The sequence below is a fragment of the Heliangelus exortis genome, chromosome 7 (assembly GCF_036169615.1).
Source record: "Heliangelus exortis chromosome 7, bHelExo1.hap1, whole genome shotgun sequence".
Lineage (NCBI taxonomy): Eukaryota > Metazoa > Chordata > Aves > Apodiformes > Trochilidae > Heliangelus > Heliangelus exortis.
This window is the reverse complement of record NC_092428.1, coordinates 15,679,115-15,696,936: the sequence shown is the minus strand read 5'-3', so window position 1 is coordinate 15,696,936 and position 17,822 is coordinate 15,679,115. Positions and strand designations below refer to the sequence as shown.

At 42.0% G+C, this 17,822-nt stretch overlaps 1 protein-coding gene across 2 annotated transcripts; it reads left to right on the top strand.

Moving 5' to 3' along the window:
• The first annotated feature begins 1,311 nt into the window (after window positions 1-1,311).
• TSPAN15 (tetraspanin 15) lies at window positions 1,312-16,911 on the top strand. Of its 2 annotated transcripts, XM_071749024.1 has the most exons (8): window positions 1,312-1,448; window positions 6,386-6,571; window positions 8,722-8,796; window positions 9,873-9,968; window positions 11,593-11,709; window positions 14,008-14,055; window positions 15,438-15,554; window positions 16,028-16,911. In XM_071749024.1, the coding sequence occupies exons 1-8, from the start codon at window positions 1,353-1,355 to the stop codon at window positions 16,178-16,180; spliced, it is 888 nt and encodes a 295-aa protein (XP_071605125.1). In that variant the 5' UTR covers window positions 1,312-1,352; the 3' UTR covers window positions 16,181-16,911. The 2 variants fall into 2 exon arrangements, with proteins under 2 accessions (XP_071605125.1, XP_071605126.1); XM_071749025.1 differs by lacking the exon at window positions 11,593-11,709.
• Window positions 16,912-17,822: the final 911 nt, after the last annotated feature.

Sequence of the window (17,822 nt, the reverse complement as noted above, 5' to 3'; positions counted from 1 at the left end):
ATAAACAGCTCAGGGTTTTTCCACAGGCTCTTTGCTAGACAATTTAAGAATAAATGCTGCCATACTTCATCTTCTCTGACACCAGACACTGATTTTCAATGTCTCTGCTCTGGGCCAGGATGCAACAACCAACTCTGTGACAGTTGTCTTGACATTTTGAATGGGACATTTTTCCCCAGAGGAAAATAGCCCTTTGTGGGATAGGAGCACAGCACTGTGAGCTTGAAAGGGCTTATTTCATCTCACAGGCATGGATGGTGTTTGCAGTTCATGATCACTGTGCAAGACCCAACACTGACCCACTGTCAAGGCAGCAGGACATGGATCATGTTGGTGTGGGCAGAAAATGCTGCCAGGGCCATGTGCCCATTCCCTGTAGCACATTATTTGCAGGTCAGGACCCTCTGGTTTTGCAATTACCCGGGTGTTATAATGCTAGTTAAATCCTTTAGTATTGCTTATTGTGCTGCTTTAGTGTGTAGGGATTCTGCCTTGTCATATTTCAAGCTGAAAGAGGGGAGCTCTAGGTTGGACATTAGGAAGAAATTCTTCACTATGAAGGTCGTTAGACACTGGTACAAGTTTCTCAGAGAAGCTGTGGCTTTTGCATCCCTGGAGTGTTCAAGGCCAGGTTGGATGGGGCTTTGAGCAACCTGTGTAGTGGAAGGAGTCCCTGCGCACAGCAGGGGGTTGGAACTGTATGATCCTTAAGGTCCCTTCCCACCCAAACCATTTGGTAATTCCATGTTTCTGTGTGCTGACCCTCGCAGCAGCAGCTCAGTGTGTATCTCTATCCTTGCTGTCTTAAATGCCACTTGCAGAGGTTTGTGGATGTGGGCATTGCTCTGGATTCTGGCATCAGCCTTTGGTGACTGTCTGGACTGCAATATATATATATATATATATACACACACATACATACACACACACATTTCTGCACCTGCGGGATTAGCCCAGAACAAGCAACCTCTGGGCGGACAGGTAAAAAAACAAAAAACCACAACCAACCAACCAAAAAATCATAAAACAAGGGGAAAAAAAGCCACGCCCCCTCCCGCCCCAACCAAAACCAAAACAAAGAAAGAAAGAAAAAAAAGAAAGAAGAAACTACAAACAAGGAAGGAAAAGGGAATGTTTCACTTGGCTTCCCCCATTCTCTCCCTGTGCCCCTCCGATCCCACCCCTCCCCGCTCCCGACATGGCGGCGGGGACGGGCGGGCCCGGCGAGGCGGCCGCTCCCTCCCTCCTTCCCTGCTTCCCTCCCCCGTCCGCCGGGAAGGGGTGGGACGGGGCGGTCCGGGAGGACCGTGGGGAGGTGGCTGGGCCGGCAGCAGGTGCTGAGGGGCGGGAGGATGGCGGCGGGGGACGCCGAGCAAGTGCGGTACTGCGGGAGGCTTTCCTACCTCTGCCTCAAGCTCACCCTCATCACCTACTCCACCATCTTCTGGGTGAGGGCCGCGGGGGGCGGGCGGGTGGGGGTCCCCTGCTCGTCTCACCAGGAAAACCGAGGGTTCCCTCCTGCGCAGGGCAGCGGGGGTTTTGCAAGGATGGGGTGCGGGCACGCCTGTGGCCGTGGGTGTAGCTCCTCGGGCACTGACAGACTGGTTCTGGCAGATGGGGACTCGTAGGGGTGCAAAGTTTAGCAAATAAAATTCGTTTATGCGTGTATTTAAATGCTTTTTCCTCCGGGGTAGCTCGGCAGATAAAGCCTTTGCCCTGTAGGCATCGGTATGTAGGATAACCCCTTTTCTGAGCCATGGGTAGGTGATACTGCCAAGGTTTAGAACTTCAAGGTGTGCCACACTTGCTGCTTCCAGTCAGATAAATCTTAAGTGCTGTGGGGTGATAAAGTGATAATGTTCTTTGGATCCAGACTATTGCCCCCGACTTATCAAATTCACCCTAACCAGGCACCCCTCCGGGCTGGAAGGAGCCATTGGGGCTCATTATAAGCATCATGATTTTAAAAGATGCTTTTCTGGGACACTAGAGTGATGCTGGCCCGAGGCTGAACTGATGTATGAGATGCTTACGCAGGGTTTCTTTCTGGCTCTTTCAGTTTAAAGAATGAAGTCTTCTCAGTTTCTGGTTCTGCCTTAGTAAATGAAGTATTTAAGAGGTGGGGGTGTAAATCTTTTAGCGTGTTGCATGGCAAAAGAGGCTTAAAATCTGTCAGGTTTAATCGTAGGTGTCTGAGTAAGGGTATGATTTATGGATAAAGAAGCATGGAAATGTGGTGTTCGGATGTAATTCAGTTTTTTGGGATCTTTGGATACCTTTTTCTCAGCAGATAAACCAACCAAGGAAAACACCTGCAGGGTTCCATACACCTGAAGTTTCCTGCATTATTTCCACATTAGCTATTCCACAGGTGTGATTGTCAGATAAGGGAAATTTGCTGTGGTTTTGTTTTGTTTTGTTTTTTTTCTTTTCAGCGTGTCCTGCACAAAGGACCATGCATATTGTCTACTCTGCATTTGCCTTTGACACCAGGGTAGAAATTAATGCGGTAGCAGAAAAAGGGCCCGTCTGAAATGTTTTCCTCCGAGTGTCCCCCCACAACAGAGCCTCTTCCAAGCAACCCGAGGGTTTTTTATTTACTCTTTGTCGTTGCTTGCTCTGGATTCTCAGTGTTCTGCCCTTGTTTATAACAGAGCGCTTCAGTCTCAGGGCCCTGCCCCGGGGATGTTTTGCTGTGGGGAGAGGGTCGGGGGGGCAGGGGCGGAGAGGGCTGAGCCGGGAGGCTGCTGGCGCCGGGCAGTGCTGCTGTCCCTGTCCCTGTCCCTACACACGCCGTGTTGTGTGCAGTGCGGTGCGTGGGTGCCTCTTGATATTTTCTTTTATTCTAGCTTAGTCAAGCAGATCTCATTAGCTGTAAATATCAGCAGTCGGGTTCATTTTTCAGCTGTGTTAGTCGTCTTGCCTTTTTTTTTTTTTTTTTTTTTTTTTTTTAATTAGTATAATTGGGAGTAAAGTTTGGCTGTTGACTATTTTGCCTGCTTGAATTTTGGGTGATTTGTGTTCTTTTGCTGCTTTTTTTTGTGTGGGTTTAACGTAAGGGATGCTGAGGCCATTCAGTTTCCTCCCTGCTGGTGCTGTTCCTACGGTACATTTGTGAGAGATGAACACCCGCATTCAAGACCCCACGATTGTTTTTAATTACCAGGAACTCAGTATCAGCCTTAGGCAAAAGCAGGAAGGAAAGGAAAGCATTGCTGGCAGTGCCAGAGGGATGTTTGCTGAGGGCCCTGTTGCTGTGGCTTCTTCCCATGCCACCCGGGACTTTTTTTGAAAAAATAGTTCTGTAGCTTTTTCAGGCAACTGTTTTGCTTGTGAATGAGGGTGTAATGTAATTTTTTACGCCTGCTTGAAACGGCACCCAGCATTTTAAACAGAAAGTGCTGTTCCTGAGCGGGCACTTTGTTTAAGAGTGTAAGTTGCGAATACAGGATTAAAACCACTATGCTATAAGTAAATAATTTTCTTTTCTCTTGGGAAAGCAATGTCTGTGCCTGCAAAAGCCCCAGAGAAAGTACCTGGTATTTGCTGGTGAATGCTCATATAATGTGAGTCAAGGCCAGTTAGTTCTTTCCTGCAGACAGTGAATTGCCAAATCGGGAGTTTTTGTGAAGGATGCAGGATATAAACAGGACATATTTTTATGTGCATTTCCACCCCTGGTCTCTGGAAGGGGGAGCACAGTCCTGCAGAAGAGACACGGGTGGGATGATTGCTAAATTAGGAGATCTGCTTGACCTGAAGAATTGCTGCTGTTGGTTTGACCATGATAATAAAAATCTTTTAAACTTCTAGATGCTTAAATAAAAGAAGATAATAACAACGTAAATGTTGCTTGGAAGGAATGAGGATTTTAATTACGTGTTTATATGTGTTTTTTCCCCCCCATAGTTTTCATGCTAGGTGAGAAGCTCCTTGTTTATCTCCTTGGGATTCATAGAATCATAGAATCCTAGGGGTTGGAAGGGACCTCGAAAGATCATCTAGCCCAGCCCCCCCTGCCAGAGCAGGGCCACCTAGAGTACATCGGATTGGGAGATAACTTTAGTCTGTGATTCCCTGGGATGTGGTATCAGCCACCTTGGATGTTGGAGCAGTAAAAGGTGTAATGGGTGGGAATTTGGGTGGGCAGGGGAGTCAGTTTATAGTTCTGTTTGGAAAATGAAAGGCAGGACTGAAGTTTCTTCTGTGCTTAAAAGGCTAGAAGTGATGTTGGAAGGTGCATGAGGAAAATGCAGATGGAAGGGGTCAAGATACATTTGAATATAATTCTCTGTGCCTGTATATAGTAAGCTTTTAAAGTGGGAATGCATCTTGTATGTCTGCTCACAGACAGAGTCGTTAAAGTCCAGTCTTTGAGTCTTTAAAGACCAGTTTAAATTGAATGTTTTGATGAGAAAAATACATCTAAGAAAGATGTTTCAGTAAATGTTCCAGTTTCAAAATAACAGACTTCTGAAATTCCCCATCAAGTTTTAACCTCTGTGGTTTATGCACAATTTTAATTTTTCTAAAATTTTCTGGAGAAAAAAAAGGAAAAGAAAAAAGAAAAGAACCTACCAAGCAAATGGTGAACTTCTTAATGGTGCTTTACTGGTTACAGAAAAGTCTCTCTGCAAGTTATTGTCTGCTGTTTTCCGAGCAGGGTAAATGTGGTCTGGACACAGAGGTATCAGGTTTTTAGGTTTTGTTTTGTTTATTTATTTATTTAAAATAATAATGATAATAATGCTAGAATGTGTGAATCACACATGCAGGTGCAGTCAAAAATTTTATATTCTGTAGTTGTTTTGTATGGTTCTGAGACTCTTACCTCAATTGTTATATCCATGTTTAAAATTTTCAAACTGATTTGTTTATGTTGTCATCTGCTCGAAAAGCAATTTAAAATCTATTATTCAGATAACTGTTTTTTTTAAAGGAAAAGGTAATAGTACAAATGGACCATTTAGTAATAAAAATCCTAATTACATTTTTACAGTAGGAGCAAACAAATGGTAAGCTCGGGTGTCTGTTATTTGTCCATCATCTTTTCTCTTCTACCTTCTGTAATCAGGACAATTTCTGAAATTGTCACAGGGGGAGCTGCTATGCATTTGGTCATAAAATTTTAGGTTTCTTTTTAAATAGCTTTGCTATATGCATTTTTATGGGTGGGGTCTTCTAAGATTTTACTTTTGTGAATTACACCTCTGTGGCATTCCTCAGATAACTTCCTTAGTTTTTTTTTTAGTTTTACCTGTAGAAAATCAAGAGTTTCCAGTTGGTTGTTACTTATTTTAAGATACCCCATAATTAAGGTAGTATTTCAACTTGGACTTGCCATCTTCCAACTACATACATTGTGTTTGTCCAGCCTTTTTTTGGGCTATATAACGTGGGGTCAGAAGGGCTCATGGAATTTAGACATGTGCTCTCCTTGCCCTTGGTGTCTCGGGGTTCCTGCTGAAATGTTGGATCAGAAAAAGGAAATGTTGTTTGTCAGATTGCCAAAATGACTGATGGGAATCTGGGCTCTTCCGTGGGGATGTGCGTGGCTGCTGGGCTTGGTGCTGAAGTTTTTCCACTGTGATTTTCATGATTGAGTGTTGTGGAATTTATTTTAAATTCAGCATAATTCAAAGCAACTTGTGGCACAGCATAAGTTTAATACCAAATGATTTTGGCTTAGCTGTAATTATATCAATTGAAATACCTTTACCTTGTTAAATGAAGTGCACCACTTTTTGTTTTGTTTATTGGCTTTATCTGCTACCTGCTCCAAGAAAGTGATGTAATTTCAAACTTGCATTTTTTTTAATTTTTTTTTTTTTTTTAATCTTGTGCATTTTACCTGGTGGCAGGAGGAGTGGAGGTTAGGATCCACCTGGCTGTATTTACTGAGCCTAAATATGACAGGAGTTGATAGGAAGGGACATAGAAGCTGTTGATAGCAGACTGGATTAGGAATTGTGTTAGGGGCATATACATGAACACACACACAGAGGGATGGACAGACAGACACACAAAGGGGGAATATTAATGCCATGGCATTTGCTATTTTATGTGATCTCAGATGAGTAATAAATTGTTTCAACCAGTGATGTATGTTTCAATTTGTTAAACTTCCAGTGTGAAAACATTATTAAATTTATTTTTTAAATAAACAACTCTGTTCCTAACTTGGCTTTTTTTCTACTTTAGTCTTGGAGGTGGGTTTTTTTGTTTTTCTGTTTGTTTTTAATCTGTACTTCTGATCTTAGTGGTTTATTGTTTTTTATTAATTCTGAAGTGAGTCCTCAGGGGTTCATGTGTACTGACAAAATGTCATCTCTGTGTTTATTGGCAGAAAGAATTACATCTGTGCTGTTCTCTTTTTCTGTGTCAGGTGATCGGAGCCCTTGTCCTCGCCATTGGGATTTATGCAGAAGTTGAAAGACAGAAGTACAAAACTCTAGAAAGTGCCTTTCTAGCCCCAGCAATTATTTTAATACTTTTGGGAATTGTAATGTTCCTGGTATCTTTTGTTGGTGTTCTGGCTTCTTTAAGAGACAATTTATGCCTTCTTCAAGCAGTAAGTGTTGGTTTTTTCTTGTTAATTTTTAAGTCTCATCAGTTTCGCTTTTCAGTGTCACCTGAATTCAGATGCATAACTGTGTCTGCATTGAAAAATATTGAAATCAAGTTGCTATTTTGCTGTTAATTAAATCTGAAACTGCTGTATGGTGGTGGTCCCCTAGCCCTGGTCTGCTTAGGGAGCAGCAGGATTTAATCTTGCTGGCGACAGAGCAGGCGAGGGTCAGAGCCTGGTGCTGAGCAATCCGACTTCCTGGTGGTAGAGGGCTTTATGGAAAACAACCAGGAATGTGGATTATTATCAGCCAGCGTGGATCTTGTGCAAACTCAGCTGTTGACATACCATTTGCTGCTAGCCTGGCACCACTGTGCCTGCTCAGGCCATGCCGTAGGCATGTGCCCTGCCCGAGAGAGCTGTGTTGAAGAAGAAATAGTTCTCCCCTTTGGAAAAGGCAAAGTCTGTCTGTAGCTTCTTCCCCTTGGTTATGGGAGCATTTCCTAAAGCTGTAGACCTGCATGCTGGGGTATTTAGTGCAGAGATGAGTTGTGGTCTCTGTTGGTTCTCCAAATACTTCTTGTTTCAACACAGAGGATGCTGCTGGAGAAACGTGTTGTGATGTTAGCTGTGTAGCACCGAAGGGCTTTGAGAGAAGGGCCCTCAGGGGGAAGTGGAAAGGACAAAGTTCCCCCCAGTGGTGCTGAGAGGGTAAATTTTAGGGAAATTCCTGTATAAGGCTGTGATTGCAGATGGAAGTTGCTCAAATGAGTGATAAAAAATACAGCGTGAGAACATGATTTTTGCCTTCATGTAAGTTCAATTTGAAGAAATGCTAAATATGTGGTATGTTATGTGAGACAAAGCAAGAGGTAGCTGTGGATTTTTAAATTAGGCTAGAATTTTACTGAGAGCCTGTTTCATTCACTCTAAGAGTGGTGGTATTCCCTCCCCTGATGCCAAGGACGTTTTCTGTTCCTGTAGTGGTAGCAAACCCAGTAGGGTATTTCATTGAAGAAAACCCCTGATGTTTGGTTCTCAGACTGATTCCTGATTTAGCAGGAGGGAAGACACCTGTCTGGTGAATTGGTGACACTGATACTGGGATTAAGAGCACAGAAATTAAACCAGCTCTCAGGGTGGAGCATTGGAGATTGTTTTCAGATGAGAGATCCTAAAACTTCTTCCCTGATGAAGTTCACTGTTAAGAAGCAGACCAAAATTCACACAACAGTCATCTTTTATACCTAAAGAATCCTTTGGGCTGGGAAAACATTTCAAGTACTGGCACGTTGCAGTTGTCTTGTGTTGTTGCTAGGGATTTCTTCGTGTTATTCAAATTTTGAATGTGCTTGATAAGTAGTCACGGATGCAGACATTGTCGTCATGTGGAAGTGCATTTTGGAGCATGTTTATGTATGCACAGATGAATAAGTAAATAGAGAACTAGCAGATACAATTTTTCTTACCACTGAGAATAGTAAGGCCTGTAGTGCCCATCATGCAGTCTCTGTGCTCAGCTGGCTTGGTTCTGCACTATTTCTCAGTTCACTCTTACGAAGCAGTGCAGTAAAATGTTTCCAGCCCAGAATTTTGCTTTACACTGGCAATTTTATAGAAAGTGATTAAGTTATTCTAAAGCACAACTTCTCCTAAGAAATCAAAGCTAAGGGGGAGGTACTGTCTTTGTAGGATGCATAAAAACACAGTATTTGCTGGTTTTTGTTGCAGTTCATTAATATGATGCTCTGGGATGTTGTTATGGAGAGAAGTGTCTCGGCATGATGAATGCATCTATTGGTTTTGAGTCCATTCAAAGCAGCAAAATAATATGCTTGCCAGTTGGACAAAACCCAGAATGACTCAAGTGAGGAAAAAGGGCTTTCTTGTGACACAAACAGTTTTACAAGAACCATGATTTTCTGTCTTTCTTTAAAATGACATTTCATATGCAGAAAGCCAAATATGTTAGTGATTGAATGTTACAGACTTCAGGACACTATTCCGAAGAGTAATGGGGGTTTGTTCTGTTTAAGGTCTCACGTGCAATTATTTTCCTGTAGGTGACTCTGCTCTGGCAGGGGGGGTTGGACTAGATCATCTTTCGAAGTCCCTTCCAACCCCTAACTTTCTATGATTCTATGATTCTGCAGTTCATGTACATCCTTGGTATCTGCTTGCTGATTGAGCTGACTGGTGGAGTGGTGGCCCTTATCTTCAAGAACCAGGTGAGCTGCTTGCATTTAGGGTTTTGATCACCAAAGAGTGTTTACTCCCAATCCATGGTGTTAGGGCTCTCCTGCTGAGCAGATAAAAGATATTAAAATTGTCACCTAAACACGAACTGATAGAGTCTTGAAGGCAGGTCCAGGCTTTTCAGATTGGAGATGGGTGGGATTGGCCACCCATTCTGGAGATGAGTTACAAATTAAAGAATTTGGAGAAAATCTGGTAATGAGGAATGTGCACCACAGGAAAAAGCAGTTTCCAGCTCTTCATGTATTACAAAGTGCTTTCTTCTCATTTGTCTTCTGGGTCTCAGCTGATTTACAAGCATGGTATAGTTACATATAAGTCTTAATTTTACTGAACAGAAAATAGTAGACTTTTTTTTCTGCTAGAAAAGTTTTAAAACATGAATGTGTTAACTTTGGCAAGTACTAGATTTCTGAGCTTTGATTTTTTTTCTAATCTTGCAGAATATGAGATCCTGAATAATAAGACCTCTTCCCTCCCCATTCCAATCTTACTGATCTTGTTCCCACAAAAAGAAGTCATACATACTTACATGTTATATAAAAAAACCCTAAAAAATATTAAAAAAAAAACCCAAACAAATTGTTATTTTGAAGCAGTATTTTGTTCACTCTAGCTAGTGTTGTCTTCTTACTTCATGTTGGACCCAAGTTACACACTTGACTTGTGCAAAATCTCTTCATATCTCTAGTAATTGATGAGATAATAATTTCTGTTGTGTTTTGTTTTGGAGTGTTGGAATTTGTAATTCTGAGAAACCAAACAGACAAATCTCAGGTTTCTGACATGCAAGGTTTTAGCTTTGAGCTGTGTAGCCATCTGGGTTGAGAGGAAAGTTGTTACATTCCAAAAGATGCCAGGGACCCCCAGTGCCCCGTGGAAAGGATCCTGCCCCCCCATTCTCTGGGAAAAAATGGGACCTAGGAGATACTTGGAGACTCTTGGAGAAGCAGCACCTCTCTGGAGAGGTTTTGCACTATTACCTTGTGCTTCTGATTTTGTTCTGGCATGTGTAACTCATGACTCCTGCTTTATTTCTGCCTCCTAGACAATCAACTTTTTGAACGATAATATAAGAAGAGGAATTGAGAATTACTATGATGACTTAGACTTCAAGAACATAATGGATTCTGTTCAAAAGCGGGTTTGTTTCTTTTTTTTTTTTTTTTTTCCTGAGGCTATTACAGTCCTGAGTCCTCAGCCACAGCATTGTGTTTTATCAGTGGTCAGATTCTCATTGATGAGGGGGGTGAAATCTCGTGTGTCATCTGTTACGGTGTTGCCACGGGCAGGGCACCTCCAGCATCCCAGCTGCCATGTGAAGCCCCCTGAGTCATCCAGAAGCAGAGGGAAAATGCAGCTTTTGCCCTGATAGGTGTGATTGGGCTGCTCAAGGCCAGATCCTGTGAACATTTAGGCTTCTGTGAGCCCCCCAGCCAGCTAATACAGCCTTAATTCCACCCGTTTTCTTACACTTTGTGTAAGGCCAGGTTGGATGGAGCTTTGAGAAGCCTGATCTAGTGGGAAGTGTCCCTGCCCATGGCAGGAGGGTTGGAACTAGGTGATCTTTAAAGTCCTTTCCAACCCAAACAGTTCCATGATGCTGTGAATTCGGCTGTTGAAACCCAGGCTCTTGTGTTTTCACTTGAGGGCACATACCAAGCTTTTAACAAGGTGGTTGTGCAAAGGCAGTGCCCATGGAAGTGTATTTACCTCTAATTAAAACTCAGAAGTACATTGAGCCCAGCTGAGCATTACTTCATGGCACGTGTAGTTGACTGACTCACAGCTTTTTTTTTTTTTTTTTTTTTTTTTTTTTTTAAAGGCTAGTGTCTTCAAATGTTTGGTGGATATTTGCAGAGTTCTGCCATGCAGTTCAGAGACTGCTGTTTCAGAGCAAAAAATGTTCAGAAATGCGGTGTCAGTGACCATGCCAAATAGTGATTAAAAAAAGAAGTTAACTTAGGAAGTGATACATATATTTTATGACATCGTTAGGGACATGGCAGCCTGCTTGTGAAAACAAAATTAACATGGAAAGTCTGTCAGAAGCAAACCATCCTGAGGAAGTGTTGTCATTAGGCTTCATAATGTTTTAAACTTTCCATGCACTGCCCAAAATTATGTATACATAGAGCAAATACACATTTCAGTTATTAAATAAACTGCTCCTATTCCCTTCATTTAATATATAAAATGAATATTTGTCTTAAGTCAGTGTAAACTCAAAGTATTTTTTTTGCCAGATTTCAGTTCTAGTAAATTACAGCAAAAATGGTTTGGTGGGTTTTTTTTTTTTTTTCATAGCTTATAGCAATGCTTTTGTCTTTTAGACTCATTTAGAAATGTAATCACAATCCTTAAAAAAACTGAGGAAGTAGATTACATCTTGAGATTAATTCAATGTAAAAACATTGCTTAATGATGTCCAGACCTGGAAAAAAAGAAATTTCAACTCTGAAAAGATGGGAGGTTGAACTTAGTGCTGTTGTAGTTTACTCTGGTACCCTGGGTAGCAGCTCAGTGATAGAGAAACAGGACCTATATGTTTCATTCTTTTCCATTGTATCTATCATATACGTTCATATGTGCCTCGCTGCTAACATGACAGTTGCTGGGTAGCTCAGTGCTCTTGAAACAGCTGCGTTCTTACTTTGTTTTCTAGTTCTTGGAAGACTTTCTGCTTAGATTATTTAAGTAGTATTAATTAATAGCTATGAAGATTTTAATGTTTTTTTTCTTTGTCTTTGGTGTCATTTCTTCCCCAGTTTAAATGCTGTGGTGGGGAGGATTACAGAGATTGGTCAAAAAACGTGTACCACAGCTGCACGGCGCCGGGGCCGCTGGCCTGCGGGGTGCCCTACACTTGCTGTGTTGCAAACACGGTGAGTCCTTCCTTAAAATGGGGCCATGGGTCTTGACAGTGAAGAAAATAATGACTTAGATGTGTTGGCTCTGTTACTGTCCCACTACGGAGACCTCAAGATGGAGAGGGGATCTTGGGAGCTCCTCTAACCTCACGGCTTGCCTGGCCCTGGGCTGCTTAATGTTGAGTTTTGCTGGTGTTTTCCCCTGGGTTTGCTGCTCTGGCTTTGCCAGAAAGCCTGAGCCCTGATTGCTTCCGTGGGTGGGGAGCTGTTTTTTTAAAAATTGTGTATTAAAAACCCAACAGAACAAATCTTCCTTCCAGAAAAAGCCAGAAGTGTAGGCAAATGGCCACAGGGTCAGTGCATCCTGGTGGGAAAAAGTCAAAACTTGAGCTGCTGCTCTGCCCTAATCCATCCTTAAAACCTTGCTGCCCTGTAAAATCCTCCTGTCAGATGGAGTCTGGGCAAGTCTGTGATGAACTGGTATAAACTGGTGCTGGCAGCATGAGGAGCAGGCATGAAGTTCCACATAGCTGTGTTTTGGGTAAAATTTTAGTGGTTTTAATCCATCACTCTTAATTTGAAGGATGGATGCAATGCTGTATTGGATAAAGAAGTAGTTTTCAATTTAAAATATTCAACTTACATTTAATTTAGTATGGGCAGTCCCTGCCACAGTGGGTTTTGATGTTTGGTCTGAACATGAGATGGAGAAACTGAGTAAGGGCAGACACAGCAGAGCTCATGATGGTGAGGCCTACTGGTGCCCGTTCCATGGCTGTCTTGAGTGTGGCTGTTTAAAAAAAAGGGAAAATAAATGCAATAATTGGCTCAATAATCCTGCTAGGTGTTGCTGAGAAATGTGTATAATAATAAGGTGTTTATTACATATGCTTACACATTTTTTGTGACTGAGAGTCTGTTTAAGTCTGTGCTGAGCTTTGATTTATTCTCAGAAACCAAAACTAAACAGTTATGCTTTTTAAGCCTTAGGTGTTTAAAGACAAGAAAGTCGTGTATATGAAAATAGTATCTGCTGATCCATGGCTGTGCTTAGCAGAAGAACTCAGGATTTTGCCCTCAGTCGATGGTAAAGAAAAATACAGAGCTGGCTAGCAAAGAGCAACCTGGCTTTTTAGTGGTCATTCACAGTGCTGCTTGCTGTTTTGTAGGTTTCCCTCCTCTGTTGAGGACTTACAATAAAATCCAGCAGTCCTGTGAAGGCTAAATGCTGCAGTAGCCAGTGGCTAGTAATGCCAGGTGCCTTACCAGCCATGCCACAAATAATCAGACACGTTGGGTATTTCAAATGCAACCTGCTCAGGAAGTAAAGTGCTAAAATAAAAAACTTTTCCGAGGGAAACAAAGTATATTCTCTGTATGCTTCACTGGCAACCGGGGAAGGAGGGATAAGACTACATGGAGCTTTAAGGGAGCCTGCAAAATGTTAAGTTTGAGGAAATTGATTGAAAGGTGGGAAGAAGCCCCCAAAATAACAAGAAAACTTCTAATTTAAGGGTAGGCTGTTCAGTGAGGTGCTGAAGTATGTCAGGGCTTGTGGCTTTGCTGCCCTGGGATGCTGCCGATGTGCCCAAGGGGCACGGACACTTAAGGGGCAGGGTGGCACTGACACTGTGGCCCTATGGCCACTGCCTTGGGAAAAAAAAAAGCCAACCAGAAGGTGCATAAATCTTGTCTGTTTGACAAATGCTTCCAAATACAGGCTGGTTTCTGTCTTGGAAAACTACAGATATGGCTTGTGATTACTCATTCACTTTGTAGTCATGGAAAACTCCAGCTAATGTTGGAGGTTGGATTTTGATCCTCTGAAAAAATCTTTGTGCTGAGATGGGCCAGGCTCATCCTGGGAGGGCTCTGAAAGGACTATTTCCAAGTCAAAGTATTTCCTAAATATTTACACTAGCGTAGCAGATAAAAATTAGTCCCCGAATGCCTATAAGCCTCAGTTTCTAATGGATCTATCTCTGTATGTTTTCTTCTGCTGTGATGTCCTATTAGCAAACACTGGGTTTAAAATGAAATGGCTGTGCTCTTTGGTGTGCACACTGGTTTTGCTGGATAGGTAAGGTTCAAATGTCTTGTGACTGGACACACTAGCAATGCTTATTTCTCTAAAGTCATGTAGAGTTGCATCTGTGTCTGGACCTGTGGGATAGTGGGAAGAAATCAGTGTGGGACTGGCAAGTAACCCCCTGGTGTTGCTTTTATATGGGCTGGGTGAATAGGAGAAGAGTGAAAATAATTATTGCTATTTTTGTTTTCTACTGTAGTTCATGCTTGTTGTTTTCCTTTCAGACAGGCATAATCAATACGATGTGTGGATACAAAACAATTGGGAAAGAGGTAAGGTAACCAGCATCCATCCTGTCGTAGCAAAGGGCTGTGCTTCTCTGTAGTTTTTTTGACAGTTATAAAATGGTCTTCTGTGTACTTGTATCTACCGAAGTTGTTTTATCTGGAATAACTTTCATATATGAAAAAAATAATAGTCTTTCATCATGGTATCTTTCCTTCCTTGTACCTTCCACCATTCCTTGTTTGATTGACTTAAGTCTTCCTTCCAAGTGCTCACCCCCCAAATTGCACAGCTTATACAAAGATGCTTCAGTACTTCCAAATGCTGACCTGAATTGGGAACAGCTTTTAATAACTAAAAACCTAAAAGTTTGTCGCTAAGTAAAATCAGTTTCACCAAAGGCAACTTAGCTGTTATAGGTCTGTTACATCCCAGTGGTGGGTGTTTTATTTTTGAGCCTGTCATAGTTATTCCTGGAAGAGGAGCGGGACTTCCCAGGTCCTGCTGACAGCCTTCTCTTCCCTCCCAGAGCGGGATGGGGCCTCCTCCTCCTCTGGTTTTCCCTCTTGGGAATAGACCCAGTGACTTCAGAGAAGAGACTGCTGGCTCAAGGCACTGATTGCAGAGTGATTAAGAAGGGAAAGCAGTAATTGGATCTGCCCCAGGTTCGTCACTCCTGGCTTTGGAGTGCTGGTGCAGGGGACTGGCCTGAAAAGCCCCTCTCCCCAGCTCATTTGAGGCACTCTGTGCACAATGCCAGCCTCAGGTTGTTAGTTCTGGGGATTACTGGTTATCTTTACATGTGACCTGTCTTCATTTAGATTCATTAATTTATGGCTTAATCACCCAAGCGCTCCAGCCTGGCTCTAACGCCCCAAGCACTTAAGCATATGCTTAACTTCACCCCATTCAGCTGCTTAGGACCCTTTGCAGCCTCAAGTGCTTTTCTATATTATGGACCAGGGTCATGGTGCCACGCAGCTTGCAGGGCTGAATCCGAAATCCTCTTGTTCTTGCCTTTTTTAGAGCCTATAACAAAACACTTGGTTCCCAATTTATATTTTTCCACTGCCATGCTTTCCTCTTGGAAGCAGAGGTAAAAGCTAAAGAGAGACTTCTCTACCTTCCAAGTGATCTAAAATGAGAACTAGATTTTTTTTTTTTTGTAAGAAAAGTAGTTCTCCCCCTCAAGAAAAAAACCCCAACACAGTTTTAAAAAATTAAATCACTTGTCCAGGTGTGGAACAACTTAAAACCAGGCAGAATAATTAATAATGAGTTTTTGTTAAAACTCATTAAAACTCCCATTAGTGGGATTAAAGAGGTGGGCAGGACCGAATTTGCCTCCCTGAGATTTGAATTGTCATGTGTTACTCTATCAGGCAGCAGTGCAACTCCCTCTTTCAGCATCTGCTCTGTTATTTTTCAGCGCTTGAGTGTTCAGCACATCATTTATGTCCGTGGCTGCACCAATGCAGTGCTTATTTGGTTTTTGGACAACTACAACATCATGGCTGGTGTGCTGCTTGGTATCTTGCTACCCCAGGTGAGAAGGGGCCAGCGTGTTATCCATAAGGGGCACATCTCATTTGTTACTACAGTATGCAAAAACCCATTTGCCTATATTTAAATTATAATTTTTTATTTAAGTTGAATCCAGCTCACAAGCTGAGGTGGTACATTCCAGTAGTTTGGTAGCATTGCTGTGATATATTGCAGGACTTGGTGGGTTCATTGTGTTTTGCATGGTGTTTTTGAGTCCTCTTCTAGCTGCACCCACTAAGACTTTCTAATGCTCCAAGGTGCACAGGAGTGGTAATTCTTCTGCTGGATGAGCTCTTCACAAAAATCACTCATTTATAATCCTAGATGCCCAGAGAAGAGCAGTGTTTCTGTCTGTATATATACTGCATACCTGCCTACGTATCTGATGTAAACATACATAATTTTTAGAAATGGTTGTAAGTGCTGGATAAGCAGTATTTGGTCTCCAACAGGAGGTGTCCTTCTCTTTTGCAGTTTCTGGGGGTGTTGCTGTCCTTGCTTTACATCACTCGGGTGGAAGATATCATCACTGAGCACAAGCTGAGCGAAAGACTCTTTGAAGACGCAGGGCAGAGATCTGCTCCTGAGTTTGCTGGAGCTGGGTGCTGCATGTGTTACCCTGGGTGACTTGGGAAACCTCAAACAAGGTTCCAGAAAGGCAGACCCACCTGTCCTGGTCTGTGCTGGCTCTTACAGACTGCGGGTGTAAGGAACCAGCCAGTGGACCAGCAGGAGCTCGACTGTGCGCCGATACCTCCATAGCCTTGCTGCTCTCAGTGTGTTGGCAAACGAAGACACCCCAGGAGGTGCTTCTGGATCATTAAATCTTTTTTGAATGATTTCTGACTGATACACAGCCAGGGAAAATTATTCTGGGGAGATTTGAAGGTAGATTTATAGGAAGAGCCTGTGTGTCTTGGGGTGTTGTATTTAAATGTTTGTCCCTTCCAACTTTATTTTCATAATCTTTCAAAAAAAATTTCTTACTGATCAACATGGTAAATATTAAATGTGTGTTTAATAGTCTTTTTATGCTAATCTTGGTGAATTTACTGCCAACAATGGATGTGATACTGAACGCTTCCATTGGTCGTTATTTTGTGCCTTTTAATAATAGGGCAAATGGCAATGTCAAATCAGTCAGGTCATGATTGATATATTTTTAATGAAGTTTATTACTGTCTGCCTTTTGTGTAAACTTACAAGATATTTGAGTCTTGTATGTACTGTATTTTTTCTCTGTAGTAAATTAATTAGGTGATTTATGATTTTCATTGTTTTTTTGAGTTCTGTGTTTTTTTGAGTTCAGATAGATGTTTCTAAATTTTATTCTTGTCAAAATAAAACCAGTAAGTTTTTTTGTTTTGATTTTGTTTAGGTTTGTTTTTTTCTTTTTTAAGCACAAATATTTTGTTTAAAGTGCTTTTAATCTTCTCATCAGAGTTTAGCCTGTCTCTCAAATGCTGAATCAATGAAATACCTTTATTTGGGATTCTGGCTTGGGCTCTGAGTTGCCTGGGGTTTGGGGCAGAATCTCGGGAGGTCTATATCTTACTTAGTGAATCAGAGACAACACTTGGGAAGTCACTGAGAGCTCTGGGGTTCTTGTTGCTGTGTCCTGAGCATTTCTTTGCAGCCTTTCCAGCCCCAGGCTTGCAGAAAAAATGCAAAATCTAATTATCATAGAATAATTTGGGTTGGAAGGGACTTGTAAAGGTTATCTAGTCCAGCCCCGCTGCAGTAAGCAGAGACACCCTCAACTAGATCAGGTTGCTCAGAACCTCATCAAGCCTCACCTTGAATATCTCCAGGGATGAGACCTTAACTACCTCCCTGAGCAACCTGTTCCATTTTCCACTACCCTCATGGTAAAGAATTTTTTTCTAGCATCCAGTCTAAATCTAATTTTCTGTTGTTTAAAACCATTGCCCCTCATCCTATCACTGCAAGCCCTTGCAAACAGTCCATCTCCAGCCTTCCTGTAGGCCCCTTCAGGTGCTTGAAGGGTGCTATTGGGTCTCACAATACTTGAAATAAACAGAAGCAGGATGAGAAGAAAGCAGGTTTGGTTTATACCCTGTATTTATTAATTTCTTCTTTTATGACACTCTATTAAGCCACACAGAAAAATATGTGATACTATTCTCTCTATTATGTTTTTTTTTTCCTTTTGTTTTCTGTTTTGTTTTCTAATTGCCTTGTCCTGGGTGTGCTTTCTGTTTTCTTCAAAACTCAGTGTTCACTGCTTAGTTCTCTGCTTTCACCAATG

What these genes read in the sequence shown, in the direction of transcription:
- TSPAN15 (XM_071749024.1), top strand. Translation starts at nt 1,353, where the DNA reads ATGGCGGCGGGGGACGCCGAGCAAGTGCGGTACTGCGGGAGGCTTTCC. An exon ending in ATTTATGCCTTCTTCAAGCA is followed by an intron (nt 6,572 to 8,721) that starts GTAAGTGTTGGT and finishes ATGATTCTGCAG; the next exon opens with TTCATGTACATCCTTGGTAT. An exon ending in CTTGCTGTGTTGCAAACACG is followed by an intron (nt 11,710 to 14,007) that starts GTGAGTCCTTCC and finishes TTTTCCTTTCAG; the next exon opens with ACAGGCATAATCAATACGAT.